Source organism: Hemitrygon akajei, chromosome 1 (assembly GCF_048418815.1).
Source record: "Hemitrygon akajei chromosome 1, sHemAka1.3, whole genome shotgun sequence".
Taxonomy (NCBI): domain Eukaryota; kingdom Metazoa; phylum Chordata; class Chondrichthyes; order Myliobatiformes; family Dasyatidae; genus Hemitrygon; species Hemitrygon akajei.
In genome coordinates, this window is record NC_133124.1 from 137,254,861 (window position 1) to 137,276,878 (window position 22,018).

General features: G+C 42.1%; 1 protein-coding gene across 5 annotated transcripts in view; it reads left to right on the top strand.

The window, feature by feature from the left end:
- Positions 1–22,018, top strand: part of golga4 (golgin A4) — a 206,774-nt gene that overhangs the window by 63,896 nt on the left and 120,860 nt on the right. For all 5 annotated transcript variants that reach the window (XM_073052403.1, XM_073052411.1, XM_073052419.1 and 2 more), the window contains one exon: positions 18,029–18,216. In XM_073052403.1, coding sequence (XP_072908504.1) covers positions 18,029–18,216 — 188 coding nt within the window. The remainder of the gene's footprint in view (positions 1–18,028; positions 18,217–22,018) is intronic.

Below are 22,018 nucleotides of genomic sequence, written 5' to 3' on the forward strand. Positions count from 1 at the left end.
GATGCATCTGGATAGGATGTCTTGCATGGTGTATTGATTTAAAAATTGGTGAGTGTTAAAGGGGACTTGCCAAGTTTATTTATCCTCCTCAGGAAGCAGAGGTGTTCGTATGCTTTCTTGAACATGGTATCTGTGTAATGGGACTAGAGCAGACTATTTGTGATGTTCACTCCTAGGAGCTTGAGGCACTTGACCTGCCTGGCCTCAGCATTGTTGATGTAAACAAGAGCCTGTGCACTGCACTTTCTTCCTGGTGCATGATCAACAGTTATTTTGAGGACATTGAGGGACAATTGCCTTGGCACTGTGCCACTAAGCTCTCTATCTCCTTCCTGTATTCTGACTCATAACTATTTGAGACACAGCCCACTACAAACTTGTAGACGGAGTTAGAACAGATTCTGGCTACACTGTCATAAGTGTAAAGAGAGTAAAGTTAGGGGCTCAGGACACAGCCTCATGGAGCACCAGTGTTGAGGATAATTGTGGCAGATATGTTGCTGAATATTTTTACTGATTGTGCTCTGTTAGTCAAGAAGTCAAGGATCCTGTTGCAAAAGGAGGTGGTGGGTCTCAGGTCTTGGTGTTTGGAAATAAGATCATAAGACAAAGGAGCAGAAGTCGGCCATTTGGCCCATTGAGTCTGCTCTGCCATTTCATCATGAGCTGATCCAATTTCCCCTGTAGTCCCATTCCCCCGCCTTCTCACCATAACCTTTGATGTCCTGACTACTTAGATATCTATCAATCTCTGCCTTAAATACACCCAATGACTTGGCCTCCACTGCCACCCATGGCAACAATTCCATAGATTCACCACCCTCTGGCTAAAAATTTTTTTTGCATCTCTGTTCTGAATGGAATCCTCAAGTCATGTTGTCTCGTACTAGACTCCCCCACCATGGGAAACAACTTTGCCACATCCACTCTCTCCATACCTTTCAACATTCGAAATGTTTCAATGAGGTCCCCCCTCATTCTTCTAAACTCCAAAGAGTACAGTCCAAGAGCGGTCAAATGTTCCTCATATGTTAACCCTCTCATTCCCGGAATCATTCTAGTGAATCTTCTCTGAACCCTCTCCAATGTCAGCACATCCTTTCTTAAATAACGAGCCCAAAACTGCACACAGTATTCCAAGTGAGGTCTTACCAGTGCCTTATAGAGTCTCAACATCACATCCCAGCTCCTATACTCTATTCCTCTAGAAATGAATGCCAATATTGCATTCGCCTTCTTCACCACCGACTCAACCTGGAGGTTAACCTTAAGGGTATCCTGCACGAGAACTCCCAAGTCCCATTGCAACTCAGAACTTTGAATTCTCTCCCCATTTAAATAATAGTCTGCCCGTTTATTTCTTCTACCAAAGTGCATGACCGTACACTTTCCAACATTGTAATTCACTTGCCACTTCTTTGCCCATTCCCCCAATCTATCCAAGTCTCTCTGCAGACTCTCTGTTTCCTCAGCACTACCGGCCCCTCTACCTATCTTTGTATCATCAGCAAACTTAGCCACAAAGCCATCTATTCCATAATCCAAATCGTTGATATACAACATAAAAAGAAGTGGCCCCAACACAGACCCCTGTGGAACAGCACTGGTAACCGGCAGCCAACCAGAATGGGATCCCTTTATTCCCACTCTCTGAATCCTGCCAATCAACCAACGCTTTATCCACGTATGTAACTTTCCCATAATTCTATGGGCTCTTATCTTGTTTAGCAGCCTCATGTGCGGCACCTTGTCAAAGGCCTTCTGAAAATCCAAATACACAACATCCACTGCATTTCCCTTGTCTAGCCTACTTGTAATTTCCTCAAAAAATTGGACTAGGTTTGTCAGGCAGGATTTACCTTTAAGGAAACCATGCTGAGTTCTGCCTGTCTTGTCACATGCCTCCAGGTACTCCGTAACCTCATCCTTGACAATCGACTCCAACAACTTCCCAACCACTATAACCTCATCCTTGACAATCGACTCCAACAACTTCCCAACCACTATAACCAATTATAGCTAACAGGTCTATAATTTCCCTTTTGCTTCCTTGCCCCCTTCTTAAATAGCGGAGTGACATTTGCAATCTTCCAGTCCTCCAGAACCAGGCCAGAATCTATCGACTTTTGAAAGATCATTGCTAATGCCTCCGTAATCTCCACTGCTACTTCCTTCAGAACACGAGGGTGCATTCCATCTGGGCCAGGAGATTTATCTACCCTTAGACTATTCAGCTTCCTGAGTACTTTCTCTGTTGTACTTGTGACTGCGCATATTTCTCTTCCCTGACACCCTTGAATGTCCGGTATATTGCTGATGTCTTCCTCAGTGAAGACTGATGCAAAACACTCGTTCAGTTCCTCCGCCATCTCCTTATCTCCCATTATAATTTCTCCAGCATCATTTTCTATCAGAGAAATCTACGCTCATCTGTCTTTTACTCTTTATATACTTGAAAAAGCTTTTAGTATTCTCTTTGATATTATTTGCTAGCTTCCTTTCATAGTTCCATCTTTTCCCTCTTAATGACCTTCTTAGTTTCCTTTTGTAAGCTTTTAGAAACTTCCCAATCCTTTGTCTTGCCACTAATTTTTGCTTCCTTGTATGCCCTCTGCTTTGCTTTTACTTTGGCTTTGACTTCTCTTGTCAGCTTCGGTTGCACCCTTTTTCCATTTGAAAATTTCTTCTTCTTTCGAATATATCTGTCTTTCACCTTCCTCATTTCTTGCATAAACTCCAGCCACTGCTGCTGTGCCGTCCTTCCCGCTAGTGTCCCTTTCCAATCAACCTTGGCCAGTTCCTCTCTCGTGCCACTGTAATTTCCTTTACTCCACTGAAATACCGACACATCGGATTTCGGCTTCTCTTTCTCAGATTTCACAGTGAACTCAATCAAGTTGTGATCACTGCCTCCTAAGGGTTCCTTCACTTCCATCTCTCTAATCACCTCTGGTTCATTACACAATACCCAATCCAGTACAGCTGATCCCCTAGTGGGCTCAACAACAAGCTGTTCTAAAAAGCCATTTCATAGACATTCTACAAATTCTCTCTCTTGAGATCCAGTGCTGACCTGATTTTCCCAATCCACTTGCATGTTAAAATCCCCTTCTGGCAAGCCTTTTCTATTTCCTGTTGTAATTTGTAGTCCACTTCACTGCAGCTGTTTGGAGGCCTGTAGATAACTGCCATCAGGGCCCTTTTACCCCTGCGATTTCTTAGCTCAACCCATAAAGATTCTGTACCTTCCGATCCTATGTCAACTCTTTCTAATGATTTAATATCATTTCTTACCATTAAAGCCACGCCACCCCCTCTACCTATCTGCCTATCCTTCTGATACACCATGTATCTTTGGACATTCAGCTCCCAGAGACATGCATCCTTTAGCCACGTCTCAGTGATGGCCACAATATCATACCTGCCAATCTGTAACTGCACAAGATCATCCACCTTCTTCCTTATGCTGCGTGCATTTAAGAATAACACCTTAAGTCCAGTATTTGGTACTTTTTGCATTGATTTCACTGCAACTTATCCCAATGGCTGCAAATTTGCTCCATCACCTGCCTGTCCTTCCTGACGTCCTTACTGCTCACTACCTTAGATCTATTTCTGTTTTCCCTGTCCTCTGCTCCATCATTCTGGTTCCCATCACCCTGCCAAATTAGTTTAAACCCTCCCTAACAGCTCTATTAAACCTTCCCACCAGGATATAGGCTCCCCTAGGATTCAAGTGTAACCTGTCCTAAAAGAGGTCCCAATGATCCAGAAACTTGAATCCCTGCCCCCTGCTCCGATCCCTCAGCCATGCATTTATCCTCCACCTCATTCCATTCCTACTCTCACTGTCGCGTGGCATGGGCAGTAATCCCGAGATTACTACCTTTGCGGTCCTTCTTTTCAACTGCCTTCCTAACTCCCTATATTCTCCTTTCAGGACCTCTTCCCTTTTCCTACCTATGTCATTGTTCCTTCTATGTACCATGACCTCTGGCTCCTCACCCTCCCACTTCAGGATATCTTGGACGTGATCAGAAACATCCTGGACCCTGACACCAGGGAGGCAAACTACCATCCGGGTCTCCTGATTGCGTCCACAGAATCACCTACCTGACCCCCTATCTATCAAGTCCCTTATTACTACTGCCTTCCTCTTCCTTTCCCTACCCCTATCTTATCTTAAATAAATTTACTTGAAGTTAATGGTATTGAAGGCAGTAGTCTGGCGCAGGTGTCTTCACTCAACCGATGCTCTGGAGATGAGTATTGGACCAGGAAATAACATCTGCCATGGAACAGTTTTGATGGTAGTCAAATTCCAGATGGTTGAGCTTGTCTGAGAGACTGGAGATATTTTTGCTGTAATGAGCCTTTCAAAATACTGTGTCAGAGCCACTGTGTGATTTTAGTGTCATTTGCAGATTTATTTGCCATGCCTTATACCTTCCCATCCAGATCATTGATATAGATGTTAGATAGCAATTTGCCTCGCACCATCCCCTGGGTACACCACCCATTATGATCCTCAAGTCCAAAACAATATTCCGTCTGTTTACTGTGTCAAATCGTTCTTGTGTTCAGTTAGCTAGTGCTCCCTGCATTCCATGTGATTTAATTTTCCATAGCAGTCTGTTGTGTGGAACTTTATCAAAAGCATCATTGAGTCTATATGGACCATGCCTGTGGCCCTTCCTTGCCCTTATTGACTTCCTGGAATGATTCTTGAGAAAGCTTGAATCAAATTTGTGAAGCATGATCTTCTATGTGCAAAACTGACTATCCCTGTTCAACTCCTGTCTTTCCAAATGTATGTGTATCTTATCCCTCAGAATTCCCTGTAGCAACTTTACCACAGATGGTAAGCTTACTGGTATAGAGGACCCAGATTTTTCTTTGCAGTCCTGAGGTAAAGGCACAATGTTAGCCACCCTGAAATTTTCTAGCTTTTCACCTGTCACTAATGATGTATGTATCATAGTTAGGGCTCCTGCTTCTTCTCTAGCTCCCCGCAGCTTTTTATACCTACCTTGTGAGACATCCAGTGTCATCTCTGCTGCAATGTGAACTATCCCCCAGTTATCCCTATTAACTGTCTCAAATTCTGATGTCTTCATGTGATTCTCTATGATAGAAACACAAATATTTGTTGGGGACCTCATCTTGAGGCTCCTCTGTGCTCTTTGAGAGGTTGTATTCTTTCTAGATACTTTTTCAGTTAAAAAAAAATTGATTCTTGCTCTTCTCTATCAAAGCTATCTCATTTGCCTCCCTTTTGGCCTTTCTTTCAGTGTAACCCTGTACCTCTTCTAGGAATCACTTAATTGCAATTCCCTGTACCTGACCCATGGTGCTTTTTATTTTCTTGATCATGAATATCCATCGCAATATAGGCTTTCCTACACCTGCTGGCCTTGCCCTTTACTCTATCTCACTTTCAAAATCATGTTTACCTCCTCCATTCAACTTTTTCAAGTTCCTGTCGAATTCTGTCAAAATTTGCCTTGCCCAATTTAAAACTTTAACTCGTCAAGCAGGTTTGTCTCTTTCCATGACTGAATTAAAGCAAATAGAACCATGGTTACTGGTCCCAAAGTGCCCTCCTAAAGTCACCTCAGTCACTTGACCTGCTCTGTTTCTCAGGAATAGTCACGTTTCTCCCTCAGTCTAGCAGGGCTTTCTGTGTTTTGTGAAGCAATGTTCTTGAGCACACTGACCAATTCTACTCCATCTAAGTAAGCCCTTAACACTATGGCAGTTAAAATCCCCTAAAATGACAGTCCTATTATTTTGGCAACTTCCTGAAAAATTCCTGCATACATGTTCCTTTAATTCCTGTTGACTAATAGGAACAATGAAACATTGCAAGAGGCCTGAAGTTAAGAAGGATGAACTCATGCCATGTATAGCTATAAGGAATGTTATAGCCATTACAGAAACTTGTTTTCCTTTTTCCCTGCATTGCTGTTTGCCCATTTTCTGAATTTACTGTATAGGCAGTCCCCGGGTTACAAACGAGTTCTGTTCCTGAGTCCATCTTTAAGTTGGATTTGTACGTAAGTCGGAACAGGTACATCTGGTATTATTTAGCATCAATAAGTCAAATGTTTGTCTTAGTATATAGTATATATTTTACCTTTCTATGCATATAAAACACTTAAGAAACGGATGTATTTCAATAATTAAACCACTGCATTGCTTAGTGATGATCGTAGCTTTCATCGGGGCAGGGCCTTTCACATGCTCCATTATTCTCACTTTATCCTTTACCTGTATCCTTTAAAGTTGTTCTGATCATTGACCGACTGTAACCTGGTGCTTTTCCCATGACCAATGGCGTTTCACCTCTTTCCAATCGCTTATTATTTTACTTTATTTTCAATTGCGATTGTTTTCCGTCAGTGGAACAGAAAACTGCGGATTTTATGTTCTATCACTGAGCAGCAGTGAATCGCCTGATTGGCCTATCAGAGTTTTCTTTAGGAACTAGTTGACTTTGATCAGCATTTCTGATCTGGCTATTGTTCACGATTGCACTTAATAAAAAAAATACAACAGCAGCCGCGGGCGGCGGGTCTAGTGCTGCTCTGGGTCCTGAAGTCCACCCGCACTGAGACAGGTTAAGTGGGACAAGTGGGGGCGGTGCTGACTGGAAAAGGGGGGGTCAGGGTGAATCTTGCTACGAAATATTTAAGCCAAGTACAAAGTTATACACTCAACACAGTGTTAACGGCAATGACTTAAAATGGCGGACGGCAACGTGATCTGACTTAAAATGGTGGACGGTGTTCTCCTCCCTCTGTTCGTAAGTACAAGTTGTCCATAAGTCGGACGTTCATAACTCGGGGACTGCCTGTAGTTAAATTCTACGTCAGCTTCCAGTTTCCCATCTGTTTCACTGCTTCTTTTGATCCTACCCATGTAGTTTTGAATGCTCCGTAGTAGCACCAGAAAATCTGCTCACCAGCATATTAGATCGCCACCCCTCCCCTTGAACAGATCACTTCTGTCTCAAAAGAAATCCCTATGATCCAAAAACCTTCAGTTTCTTTTGTTCAAATATTGCTGTGTTCATATTCCAGTTGTTTGGTCATGCTTGTAATTGTAAAGTCCAGGCTAGTATATTCTATTATTTTGTGGGTTTATTATATTCAGGGTATTATATTGTATGTGGCCTATCAGCGGCGCCAACAAAGCTTTACCAAGAGGGATTTCTCGCAGGTTGGCGGTAGTTATTTAAAAAAAAGCTTCAAGAGCGTTTGTCCATTGTCCGTGGCCAATCAGCAGCTATAACCAGTGCACCAATTGTGAGTTAGCAGGGAAGGTTTTGGCATAAAAGGGAGACACTGCCTAGCAGAGCAGTCATCGACAGAGTGATCTGAGGCAGAGTGGTAGGGCTTCGGCGAGGTAAGTGGGGAAGTGGTCTTCATTTTTTTTTCTTTTCTTTTTTTAGAGGAATAAAGAGCATGTCTGTGGGGTTTGTACTTTGCTCTAGGTGTCAGATGTGGGAATCCTGGGAATCTTCCAGTCTCCCCGATGGCCTTGTGTGCCAGGTGCATCTAGAATGTAGCTCCTGAGAGACCGTATTAGGGATCTGGAGATGTGGCTTGATGACCCACTGCTTATTAGGGAAAGTGAGCAGGAGATAGATAGGAACTACAAGGAGTTAGTCACCCCGAGGCTGCAGGAATTAAATAAGTGGGTAACTGTCAGGGAAGGGATGGGAAGAGCTCAGATAGTAGAGAGCACCCCTGTGGCCATTCCTCTCAGTAATCATTATCTCAGTTTGGATGCTGTTGAGGGGTGGGGGGTCGGGTGACCTGACAGAGGACGAGCACGGTGATCAGATTTCTGGTTCCGTGATGCAGGAGGGAGAGAAGATGATGAGGAATACGGTTGTCATAAGGGATTCCATAATTAGAGGAACAGACAGAAGGTTCTATTAGCCTGATAGAGATACCAACATGGTGTGTTGCTTCCCAGGTGTCAGGGTACGGAATGTCTTGGATCGGGTGCAGAGTATTCTGAAGGGAGAGGGTAAACAGCCAGAAGTCCTGGTACATGTTGGTACCAATGACAAAGGTAGAAAAAGGCAGGAGGTCCTGAAGAGAGAATCCACGGAGTTGGGTAGGAAGCTGAAAAACAGGATCTCAGAGTAGTAATCTCATGATTGCTACCTGTGCCACTTGCTAATGAGCGCAAGTGTTAAACCTTTCTTCTGATTATTACTTACTACCCGATGCAAGAATACACAATACTAAGAAGAATAAAGCAACAGCTTTTTATTTAGTGGCCCGTCACTAGAGAGACCTCCTTAGGCATAAGCAAGAGCCCGTTCCAGAGGTCTCTCCCCAAAGCCCAGAGATCCAAAGTTTATAATATCATTTTTTTGCCACGTACACAGGAAACACTTTCTTAGCTACCCCCACAATTACATGCCCAGCAACAGTGGTATTTTTGAGGACCGGACCAAAAATTCAGACCACTGGGACAATGTGCGTCATTAAATGATTCAATTCTGCAAATTTGTAGACAGCTTATAATTTTAGATTACCACCTCCCACAGGTGCAAAGCCATTTTAGACAGGGTATATATTTTTAGATTACTACATCCTACAGGTGCAAAGCCATTGGTATGTGTGTGGCTGCCATCGAACTAGCCCTTTTACCATCTCACAAGAATAGCATGATTAGGCATATTAATGCTTGGCTGAGACTCTGGTGAAGGGGGCAGGGCTTCGGGTTCCTGGATCATAGAAACATAGAAAGCCTCCAGCACAATACAGGCGCTTCTGTCCACAAAGCTGTGCTGAACATGTCCTTACTTTAGAACTACCTAGGCGTACCCATAGCCCTCTGTTTTTCTAAGCTCCATGTACCTATCCAGGAGTCGCTTAAAAGACCCTATTGTTTCTGCCTCCACCACCACCGCCAACCCATTCCACTCACTCACCACGCTCTGTGTTTTAAAAAAAAACGTACCCCGACATCTCTTCTGTACCTACTTCAAAAACCTTCAAACTCCGCCACTCCGGATTCAGGGATCTGAACCCGATTCCCTTTCGATCGGCCCAGGGCAACGGAGGCCATTTCTTGTGCTACCATTTCAGCCCTGGAAAAAGCCTCTGACTATCCACATGATCAATGCCTCTCATCATCTTGTACACCTCTATTAGGTCACCTCTCATTCTCCGTCGCTCCAAGGAGAAAAGGCCAAGTTCTCTCAACCTATTTTCATAAGGCATGCTCCCCAATCCAGGCAACATCCTTGTACATCTCCTCTGCACCCTTTCTATGGTTTCCACATCCTTCCTGTAGTGAGACGACCAGAATTGAGCATAGTACTTCCAAGTTGGGTCTGACCAGGGTCCGATAGAGCTACAACATTACCTCTTGGCTCTTAAACTCAGTTCCATGCTTGATAAAGGCCCATGCACCGTATGCCGCCTTAACTACAGAGTCAACCTGCATAGCAGCTTTGAGTGTCATATGGACTCGGACCTCAAGATCCCTCTGATCCTCCGCAATACCAAGAGTCTTACCATTAATACTATATTCTGCCATCGTATTTGACCTACCAAAATGAACCATCTCACACTTATCTGGGTTGAACTCCATCTGCCACTTCTCAGCCCAGTTTTGCATCCTATCAATGTCCTGCTGTAACCTCTCCACACTATCCACAACACCCCCAACCTTTGTGTCATCAGCAGATTTACTAACCCATCCCTCCACTTCCTCATCCAGGTCACTTATAAAAATCACAAAGAGTAGGGGTCCCAGAACAGATCCTTGAGGTACATCACTGGTGACAGACCTCCATGCAGAATATGACCCGTCTACAACCACTCTTTGCCTTCTGTGGGCAAGCCAGTTCTGGATCCACAAAGTAATGTCCCCTTGGATCCCATGCCTCCTTACTTTCTCATTAAGTCTTGCATGGTGTACCTTATCAAATGCCTTGCTGAAATTCATATATACTACATCTATGGCTTTACCTTCATCAATGTGTTTAGTCACATCCTCAAAAATTTCAGTCAGGCTTGTAAGGCACGACCTGCCTTTGACAAAGCCATGCTAACTATTCCTAATCATATTATACCTCTCCAAATATTCATAAATCCTCCCTCTGAGCATCTTCTCCATCAACTTACCAGCCACTGAAGTAAGACTCACTGGTCTATAATTTCCTGGGCTATCTCTACTCCCTTTCTTGAATAAGGGAACAACATCCGCAACCCTCCAATCCTCTGGAACCTCTCCCGTATCCATTGATGATGCAAAGATCATCGCCAGAGGATCAGTATCTCCTCTCTCACTTCCCACAGTAGCCTGGGGTGCATCCCATCTGGTCCCAGTGACTTATCCAACGATGCTTTCTAAAATCTCCATCACATCTTCTTCCTTAATATCTACATGCTCAAGCTTTTCAGTCATCCCTACAATCGCCAAGATCCCTTTCCGTAGTGAATACTGAAGTGAAGTATTCATTAAGTACCTCTGCTATCTCCTCCAGTCCATGAACACTTTTCCACTGTCACACTTGATTGGTCCTATTCTCTCACGTCTTATCCTCTTGCTCTTCACACACTTGCAGAATGCCTTGGGGTTTTCCTTAATCCTGTTTGCCAAGGCCTTCTCGTGGCCCCTTCTGGCTCTCCTGATTTCATTCTTAAGCTCCTTCCTGCTAGCCTTATAATCTTCTAGATCGCTATCATTACCTAGTTTTTTGAACCTTTTGTAAGCTCTTCTTTTCTTCCAGGGCATCTTCTGGGTGAGATATGACCTGTACAAAAAGGATGGGTTACACCTGAACCCAAAGGGGTCCAATATTCAAGCAGGCAGGTTCAAGAGAGCTGTTAGGGAGGGTTTAAACTAATTTCATGGGGGTGGGGTGGGGAACAGGAGTGATAGGGTTGAGGAAGGGGAAAACAGAAATAAAGCAAAGTTAGCGAGCAACAAAGATGATGGAAAGGACAGGCAGGAGATGAGGCATAATCACAGCCAAGTAAGATGAGTTTCAGGTCAGAAGAGGTGTGGAGCAGTTAAAGCAGGAAGCCACAAATACTGGACTGAAATGTTGTATTTGAATGCATGCAGCAAAAGAAATAAAATGGATGATCCTGAAATTCAGCTACAGATTGGCAAGTATGATGCTGTGGCCATCTCTGAAACTTAGCTAAAGGATGGTTGCCATGGGGAGTTGAATGTCCAAGGATGTATGGTGTATTGGAAAGATAGGATAGAAGTCATAGGGGGTGGTGTGGCCCTGTCTATAAGAAATAATATTAAATCATTAGAAAGTGATGAAATGAGCGGAAGGTGTAGAGTCTCTGGGTTGAGTTAAGAAATGGCAAGGGTAAAAGGAGTCTGTGGTTAAGAAGGCATATGGTGTATTGGCCTTCATCAATCATGGAATTGAATTTAGGAGCTGAGAGGTAATGTTGCAGCTATAATGGACCCTAGTCAGACCCCACTTGGAGTATTGAGCTCAGTTCTGGTCGTCTCACTACAGGAAGGATTTGGAAGCCATAGAAAGGGTGCAGAGATTTACAGGGATGTTGCCTGGATTGGGGAGCATGCCTTATGAGAATAGGTTGAATGAACTCGGCCTTTTCTCCTTGGAGCGAAGGAGGATGAGAGGGGACCTGATAGAGGTGTACAAGATGATGAGAGGCATTGTTCATATGGATAGTCAAACGCTTTTTCCAGCGCTGAAATGGTTGCCACAGGAGGATATAGGGTTAAGGTGCTGGGAAGTAGGTACAGAGGAGATGCCAGGGGTAAGTTTTTTACTCGGAGAGTGATGAGTGCGTGGAATGGAGATAGTGATCATAATTCTATTTCCTTTACAACAGCATTGGAGAGAGATAGGCAATGGTGGTGGAGGCGGAACGATAGGGTCTTTTAAGAGACTTTTAGATAGGTACATGGAGCTTGGTAAAATAGAGGGCTTATAGGTAAGCCTAGTAATTTCTAAGGTAAGGACATGTTCGGCAGAACTTTGTGGGCAGAAGGGCCTGTATTGTGCTGTAGGTTTTCTATGTTTCTATGACCCTATTGGCAGTTGTATACAGACCTCCAAACAGCAGCCAGGATATGGATTACAAATTACAGCAGGAGATAGAAAAGGTATGTCAGAAGGGCAATGTCATGATAATCATTGGGGATTTTAACATGAAAGTGGATTGGGAAAACCAGGCCAATACTGTACTTCGAGAGAGAATTTGTAGAATGTCTTAGGGATGGGTTTTTTGAACAGCTTGTGGTTTAGGCCACTTGGGGATCGGCTGTGATGGATTGGGTGTTCTGCAATGATCCGGAGGTGATAAGAGAGCTTAATGTTAAGGAACCCTTGGGGAATAGTGATCACAATATGATCGAGTGCACTTTGAAATTTGAGAAGGAAAAACTAAATTCCAATGTGTCGGTATTTCAGTGGAATAAAGGAAATTACAATGGCAGGAGAGGGGAACTGGCTAGGGTTGACTGGAAAGGGGCACTTAGCAGGAAGGACAGCAGAGCAGCAATGGCTGAAGTTTCTGCGAAAAATGAGGGAAGTGCAAGACATGTATATTACAAATAAGAAGACATTTTTGAATGGAAGAAGGACACTACCATGGGTGATAAGTGAAGTCAGAGCCAAAGTAAAAGCAAAAGAGAGGGCATACAAGGAAGCCAGAGCTAGTGGGAAGATAGAGGATTGAGAAGCTTTTAAAAACTTGCAGAAGGAAACTAAGAAGGTCATCAGGAAGGAAAAGATGAATTATGAAAGGAAGCTGGCAACAAATATCAAAGAAGATACTAAAACCTTTACATGTGTATAAAGGGTAAAAGAGAATTAAGGGTAGGTGTAGAACCAATAGAAAATGATGCTGGAGATACTATAATGAAAGACGCAGAGATGGCAGAAGAAATGAATTCGTATTTTGCATCAGTCTTCACAGTGGAAGACATCTGCAGTGTACCGGACAGTCAAGAGTGTCAGGGAAGTAAGGTATGTGCAGTAAAAATTATGACTGCAAAGGTGCTCAGGAAGCTTGATGATCTGAGGGTGGATAATTCTCCTGGACCCGATGGAATGCACCCTTGGGTTCTGAAGGAAGTAGCTGGAGAGATTGCTGAGGCATTAACAATGATCTTTCAAGAATCGATAGATTCTGGCATTGTACCAGATGACTGGACAATTGCAAATGTTACTCCGCTATTTAAGGAAGGTGTGAGGCAGCAGAAAGGAAGCTATAGACTTGCTAGTCTGACATCAGTGGTTGGGAAGTTGTTGGAATCGATTGTTAGGGATGAGATTATGGGATACCTGGAGGCACATGACAACATAGCCAAAACCTACTGCAATTTTTTGAGGAAATTACAAACAGGGTAGACAAAGGAGATGCAGTAGATGTGATATACTTGGATTTTCAGAAGGCTTTTGCTAAGGTGCTGCGCATGGGGCTGCTTAGCAAGGTAAGAGCCCATGGAATTACAGGGGAGTTACTAGTATGGGTGGAGCATTGGCTGATCGGCAGAAAACAGAGTGGGAATAAAGGGATACTATTCTGGCTGGCTGTTGTTTACCAGTGTAGTTCCACAGGGGTCGGTATTGGGACTGCTGCTTTTTACGATGTAACTCAATGATTTGGACTATGGTCTTATTGGATTTGTGGCTGAATATGCTGACGATACAAAGATAGGTGGAAGTGCAGGTAGTGTTAAGGAAAGAGAGAACCTGCTTGAGAGGCTCAGATAGTTTAGGGCGATGGGCAAAAAAGTGGCAAATGAAATACAATGTTGGAAAGTGTATGGTCATGCACTTTGGTGAAAGAAATAAATGAGCAGACTATTATTTAGACATGGAGAGAATCCAAAGTGCAGTGATGCAAAGGGACTTAGGAGTCCTTGTGCAGGATACCCAAAAGGTTAACCTCCAGGTTGAGTCAGTGGTGAAGAAGGCGAATGCAATGTTGGTATTCATTTTTAGAGGTATAGAATATAAGAGCATGGATATGATGTTGAGGCTCTATAAACATACTCATGAGACCACACTTGGAGTATTGTGTGCAGTTTTGGGCTCCTTATTTTAGAAGGGATATTCTGACATTGGAGAGGGTTCAGAGAAGATTCACAACAGTGATTCCAGGAATGAAAGGGTTGCCGTATGAGGAACATCTGGCAGCTCTTGGGCCTGATTCCCTGGAGTTCAGGAGAATGAGGGGGGGGGGGGGGGGGACATCACGTGATGACGTAGGATCGAGACGCAGGAACCCAGCTCTCCCGTAAAAAGTTAATAAATTAATGTTTAAATGAAGAAAAGTTAGTCAATACTTTCTAAAAGTTACTTATAAACTACTCCGGACTAAGTCAAGCTATGCCTCAAGGAAGGAAGATGAAGAAAACTAATACCGGGAAGACTACGCAAGTTGGAACAAGAACAAGGCCCACGTCTACCGAGGAACCACGGTCTCAGGTACTTTATACCACCGGCGATACGGAACAGGAGACTGTGGCAACATTGGCCATTTCCAAAGGAAAAGACCATTGTGAACTGCGCAAACGCGAAGGATGGAGCATGCGCAAACGGGAGCAACAAGATCTACAAAGCCCAGCTACCACTGCAACTGAAAGTGATAGCGAATCAGAGGGAGAGTCAAATCTTTCGGAAGGATCAGATGAAGAAGGAGTTAAAAGTCCTTCGAGAAATATAGAATAGACTTTGAGGCAAATAATGCGTAAATTAGACACATTAAAAGTAATTAAAAATAATCAAAAAATACTCCAAAAAAAATGACCAATATGGAGATTATGCTTGATAAAATGACAAAGAGACAGGAAAAAATGGAAAAAAGAATTACGGACTTGGAAACTACAACGGAAGACATGATTGAAAGAATGGACAAAATGGAAAATGAAAATACTGCTTGGACATCAGAAAGAAAACAATTTATGGAAAAAATTGATAAGCTTGAAAATCTCAGTAGACGAAATAATATTAAAATTGTTGGGCTTAAAGAAGATATAGAAGGAGAAGATCCAATAAATTTTTTTCAAAAATGGATCCCTAAAAAATTGGAAATGGAAAGAGAAACTCCAATTGAGATTGAAAGGGCGCATAGATCTTTAAGGTCAAGACCTCGAGCTGATCAAAACCCACGATCAATTTTGATAAAATGCTTACGATACCAAGACAAAGAAAAGATCCTGAAGGCCGCTGCCCAAAGTGCCAAAAATAGAAACGGGTCACTGATGATAGCAGGGAAACCAGTTCTTTTTTATCGTGATATAAGTTACAACCTGTTGAAGAGAAAGAAGGAATTTAACCCAGTGAAAAAAGCCTTATGGGAAAAGGGTTATAAATTTACAATGCGTCATCCAGCAACACTGATAATTTTTTTGGAGGAGGGAAAATTTTTTTTTTTCCGATTATCGAAAAGCGGAGGAGTTTGTACAAGAACTTCCATCTATTTGCTAATTACACATAGAGGCTTCCAAACGTAATGGATTAAAGATGAAGATAGACTCGACGAAGAAGTGATGGACATTTATGGATATTATAGAAGAGAAAAGCAAAATTTTAGAAATACTAAATGAGAATAGTATTTTTTTTTCTCTTCTTATACATATACTTTTTTATGTTGCGGGGGGGGCTGGGGAGCTTTGGATCGGTTACTGCGGGATTCATGTGTGTAATCATGGCGGTTGCCATGACCCGTACAGCAGAGGGGGGTAATGTTGTGTTTTTTTTCCACAACATTAGTAGGGGGGTATTTTGTTTTTTTTTCTTTATATTTTAATTTTCTTCTATCTTTTTGCCTGGATGATTGGTGGGGACACACATAGCAACATGGAGATTTTTATAAAGATTTCCCAGGATACCACGAAAGTGGAAAGATTAGGTATTATTATAGATTGGAGTAATATAATAATAAAAATAATGACTAATCTACTAAATTTTTAAAGTTTTAATGTTAATGGGCTTAATGGGCCAGTAAAAAGAAAAAGAATTTTAACATATATTAAAAAAATGAGAACTCCATGGAGCATGTGGGGATCTTCCAACATCCAGGCATTCCCTTTTTTTTTCTTTCTTATTTTTTTAATAGGGATGTTAGGGGGGAGGGGTTAAGGGGAGGGGGGCTGGGTAACACTTTTTTTTTCATACACATTTATTCTGTAACTATTTGAAAACAATAAAAAAAGTTTAATATATAAAAAAAAGGAGAATGAGGGGGATCTCATAGAAACATTCCGAATGTTGAAAGGTCTGAACAGATTGGGTATGGCAGAGTTATTTCCTATGGTAGACGAGTCTAGGACAAGAAGGCACTACTTCAGGATTGAAGGACGTCTATTTAGAGCAGAGATGCAGAGAAATTACTTTAGTCCGAGGGTGGTAAATCTGTGGAATTTATTGCCACAAGCGGCTGTGGAGGCCAAGTCATTGGGCGCATTTAAGGTAGAGATAGGTAGTTTTTTTGATTAATCAGGACATCAAAGGGTATGGGTAGAAGGCAAGGGAGTGGGGATGACTGGAAGAATTGGATCAGTGTGCAATTGAATGGCGGAGCAGACTCAATGGGCTGAATGGCCTACTTCTGCTCCTATATCTTATGGTCTTATGATTGACTTGCATGGTTTATATCAATATTGCAATCACTATGATAATTGTGTCCAATCAATACTGTTGATTCATAAGACCATGAATATGGTCAATCTATAGATATTGATTGCAGTGCATCTTTGCTTTTATTATTGACATGAAAGCAAGGATGTACTGCTGGGGCTTGATAAAGTGTTGGTTAAAGCATATTTGGAGTATTGTGAAAAACTTTGGGCCTGATATCTAATGAGATGTGATGGTCTTGGAGAGGGTCCACAAGAGGTTCTCAAGAATGTACTCTGAAATAAAAAGCACAACAAATGAGTATTTAGTGTTTCTGGACTTGTTCTCAATGGAGTTCAGAACAGGTGGGAGGGGGGCATGGAGACTCTTTGAAACCTACCAGCTATTGAAAAGTTTGGGTGGAGTTGATGTAGTGACTTAAACTGAGATGAGGAGGAATTTCTTCCACCTGGAGTGTGGTGAATTTCTGGAATTTGTTGCCATAAACGACCATGGAGACCCAGTTGTTGAGTGTGTTTAATGCAGAGATTTGATAGATTCTTGATTGGGGGTTAATGGGGGTGGGGGGGGTTGGGAGAAGTTGGTTGAATTTTTAAAAAAAAGCCAAGATTTAATGGTGGAGCAGAGTTGATGGGCTGATTGGCCTAATTCTGCTCCTAAATCTTGCCTCATGTTTTGCTCATATTTACATAGATTGGGGTAGGACTGAGCATGGTCAGGATAAAGTGAAAAACCTTGTGATACTAGTATTCCAAGATATTTTGTTTATATTTTCAAGGAATGCAATCAAATTCCAAAGTGAGTTTGTAAGAAGTTCTTTATTTATACTATTAAATAATATATTTTATGTCTGTTACACAAAATATTCTTTTCTGAGTTCATGATTTTTTTTCTTTTGTAGAATATTCTGTGTAGGTATCACTTCAAGAAAACAGCTTTTTAACAATCCTGTGATTGTGTATCTGAGTTGTGGGTGGATGCATAAACAAAAATTTTACTGGACCATCAGCATTAGATAGTCAGTGAAAACTGATAGTTCTTACCAGGAGTTCCCATTTTTCATAGCTATGCCCTCATAACTCTAAATGGTGCTATAGAAATTGAGTATGATTTTAGTATCCAATTTTGTTACTGTCTTATAAATCAATCTATTTTGTTTGTGCAAGAAGCATTCTGTTCATCATATGGACTATTGGTAACAAAACAATTCTTGAAATTTCAGAAGTAAAATTCAGACCTGTATTCATTAGTAATCTGCTAACTTTCCTTTAGATTTTATGTCAAAAATAATTTTGTGTTTTTTGTTTGTTGCTTTAATGCTCTTTACAGTCAATTTTAGATTTCTTTTTGTGGCCATATTATAGATTTCTTCTACTATTGCTAAAGTTACTATGATTCTATGCCATGTAGAGGGAATTGGCAATGATGCTAATTCCATACCAGTTCTTCAAAAACGTGTGAAGAGGCAAGAAAATCTTCTACAGCGCTGCAAAGAGATGATTCATGTCCATAAGGAACGCTGTACCCAGATGACCAATGAAAAGGAAGCCCTTCAAGAGCAATTAGATGAACGCTATCAAGAGCTGGAGAAAATAAAGGTGAATTTAAAACCTGACAATCTTCTCATCTCTGAATGCTCCTGTTCATCCCATCTAGACACAAAATAGTTTACCTGTTCAAATATAGTGTAATACTGAGTATTTTCTCCTAATAATATTATTTTGTAGTCAACGTGACTTGGTAGATTGGATTCAGAATTGGTGGTGGGTAGTGTTATTCTAGCAGGTGGTGTTCTGCAGAGGTCACATCTGGGATTTCTGTTTGTTATACATGTCAATGATCTGAAGTAAAGTGATTGGCTGATTATAAAAATATAGATGGCACAAAAATGGAAAGAGCTGTGGATTATGAAGAAGGTTGTCAAAGTGTACAACAGGGTATAGAACAGTTGTAGGTTTGGCTGGAGAAATAACAATGGATGTTTAATCCAGGAAAATGTGAGGTGTTAATTTTTGAGAGGTTAAATGCAAGGAGAAGGTATACAGTAAATAGCAGGTCCTTTAAGAACACCAATGTACAAAGGGATCTTGTCCATTACTGTCTAGAAGTGACAACAGAAATAGGTGAGGTAGTAAAGAAGGCATTTGGAATACTTACCTTCACTGGTCAGGGTGTTGTGTGTAAGAGGCAGGAAGTCATGTTGCTGTATAAATTGTTACTATCCCTGCGAGGGTCAGGGATAGTAACACAGCTGCAGGAAAAGGAGGAAGTCATGGAGGGATTTTCTACTGAGTCATTGCAGGTTAAAGTCAGAAACAGGAAGGAGGCAATAACTCGAGTTTTTATAGACCCCCTCCCCCATAGTAACAGAGACATTGAGGAGCAGATAGGGAGGCAGATTCTGGAACAGTGCCACAATAATAGGGTTGGGTGATTTAACTTTCAGAATATTGACTGGCATCTCCAAGAGGTTTAGATGGGGTGGAGTTTGTTAGGTGTGTTCAGGAAGGTTTCCTGATGCAATAAGCCATCTAGAGGAGAGGCTGTTCTTGATCTGGTTTTGGGAAATGAACCTGGTCATGTGTCAGATATCTCTGGGAGAGCATTTTGGAGGTAGTGATCACAACTCTTATCTCCTTCACCATAGTGCTGGAGAGGGATAGGAGCAGACAATTTGGGAAAGGTAGGGGGAAATAGGTTATTTGGCAGGAACTTGAGAACATAAATTGGGAGCAGATGTTCTCAGGGAAATGCACAGCAGAAATACGGCAAATGTTCAGGGAACATTTGCATGGCGATCTGCAAGAGGTATGTTCCATTGAGGCATGGAAAGGATGGTAGGGTAACAGAACAATAGTGTACAAAGGATGTAGAAAATCTAGTTACAGAAGAAAAAATAAACTTACAAAAGGTTCAAGAAATTAGGTGCGGTTAGAGCACTAGAAAATTACAAGAGTGCCAGGAAGGAGCTCAAGAATGAAATTAGGAGAGTTAGAAGGGGCCAGGAGAAGGCCTTGGTGAGCTGGATTAAGGAAAATGCCAAGACATTCTTCAAGTATATGAAGAGCAGGAGGATGAGCCGTGTGAGAATGGGACCAATCAGGAATGAGAGTGGAAATGTGCATGGAGGTGGAGGAGGTAGCGCAGGTACTTAATACTTCGTTTCAGTATTCACCAGTGAAAAGAACCTTGGCAGTTGTGGCGATGACTTGCAGCAGACTGAAATGCTTGAGTGTGTAGACATTAAGAAAGAGGATTTGCTGGAGTTTTTGAAAGATACTAAGTTAGATAAGTCAGCGGGACTGGACGAGATATATCCCATGCTACTGTGGGGAGTGAGTTGATTGCTAAGCCTCTGGCAATTATCTTTGCATCATCAGTAGGGATGGGAGAAGTACTAGAGGATTGGAAGGTGCAAATATTGTTCCCTTCTTCAAGAAAGGGAGTAGAGATAACACAGGAAATTATAGACCAGTGAGTCTTAATTCAGTGGTGGGCAAGTTGTTGGAGAAGATCCTGAGAGGCAGGATTTATGAGCATCTTGAGAGACATAATCTGATTAGGAATAGTCAGCATTGCTTTATCAAGGCAGGTCGTGCCTTACGAGCCTGATTGAATTCTTTGAGGATGTAACAAAACACATTGATGTAGGTAGAGGAGTGAATGTAGTGTATATGGTTATCAGTAAGGCATTTTCCATGCAAGGCTCATTCAGAAAATAATGAGGCATGGGATCCAAGGAGACCTTGCTTTGTGGATCCAGAATTGATTTGGCCACAGAAGGCAAAAGGTGGTTGTGGATGGTTCTTATTCTGCATGGAGGTTGGTGACCAGTGGTGTTCTGCAGGGATCTGTTCTGGGACCCCTCCTTTTTGTGATTTTTATAACTGACCTGGATGAGGAAGTAGAAGGGTGGATTCGTAAGTTTGCTGATGACATAGAAGTTGGAGGTGTTGTGGATAGTGTGGAGGGTTGTCAGATGTTACAGCGGGGCATCAATAGGGCACAGAACTGGGCTGAGAAGTGGCAGATGGAGTTCAACCTAGGTAAGTGTGAAGTGGTTCATTTCGGTGGGTTAAATTTGAAGACAGAATATAATATTAATGGTAAGACCCTTAGTGTGGAGGATCAGTGAGATCTTGGGGTCCATGTCCATAGGACACTCAAGGCTGCTGTGCAGGTTAACAGTGTTAACAGTGTTATGAAGGTGTATGGAGTGTTGGTCTTCTTCAACTGTGGCATTGAGTTCAAGAGCCATGAGGTAATGTTACAGCTATATAAGACTTTAGTTACACCCCACTTGGAGTACTGTGTTCAGTTTTGGTCAACTCATTACTGGAAAGATGTGGATACTACAGAGAGACTGCAGAAGCGATTTACAAGGATGTTGCCTGGATTAGATAGCAATTGAACTTGGGCTTTTCTCCTTGGAGCGTCGGAGGATGAGAGGTTACCTGACCGGTGTAAAAGATGATGAGAAGGATTTATCGTGTGGACAGCCAGAGGCTTTTTCCCAGGGCTTAAATGGCTAACACGAGGGGACACAGTTTTAAGGTGTTTGAAAGTGGGTATAAGGGGGATTTCAGAGGTAAGTTTTTCCACACAGAGTGGTGGGTGCGTGGAATGCACTGCCAGCAAAGGTGGTAGAGGCAGATACAGAAGGGTCTTTAAGAGATAGGTACATGGAGCTTAGGAAAATATAGGGCTAGGCGGTAGAGAAATTCTAGGCAGTCTCTTGAGTAAGTTATATGTTTGACACAACATTGTGGGCTGAAGGGCCTGCAATGTGCTGTAGAATTTTATGTTTTCTGTGTTTAGTTTGACCACATTTGGACTGTTGTCTGCAGTTCCAGTTACTGAATTATTGGAAGGGTTTGGAGAGGGTTGAGATGAGGTTCATCAGGATGCTACTAAATTAGCTGTAAGGAGAGGTTGGACAAACTGTATTTATCCCCCTCTGGATGTTGGAGGCTGAAGGATGCCCTGATGGGATGTACAGTTATGAGAGCCATTGTGATGGGTAGGTTGTCAGTTTCTTTCTTCCCCTAATGTAGTAAGTAGTCTGCTGTTCCATGAGGCAATACATACATGTGAGAGGGGCACAAGAGCAAATGGACCTAGATATATGTGTACATGAGTCATTGCAAGTGGCAGGGCAGAAAGTGATGATGGAGATGAACAATTTTGGGCTTTATCAATAGAGGAATTGTGTATATCAGCAGAGAAATCATACTGAACATTGATGTCCCCTTAGTTGGGACATTGAATTAAATTCTTATAAACTTCATGATCAGATGAATATGAATGCTCAAATTGTACAGAACAGAACCCTGAGATATTTTAGATATTAACCAAGCTGTTGGCGGTCATAAGGTCCATAAATATATAGGTTGGTTATAC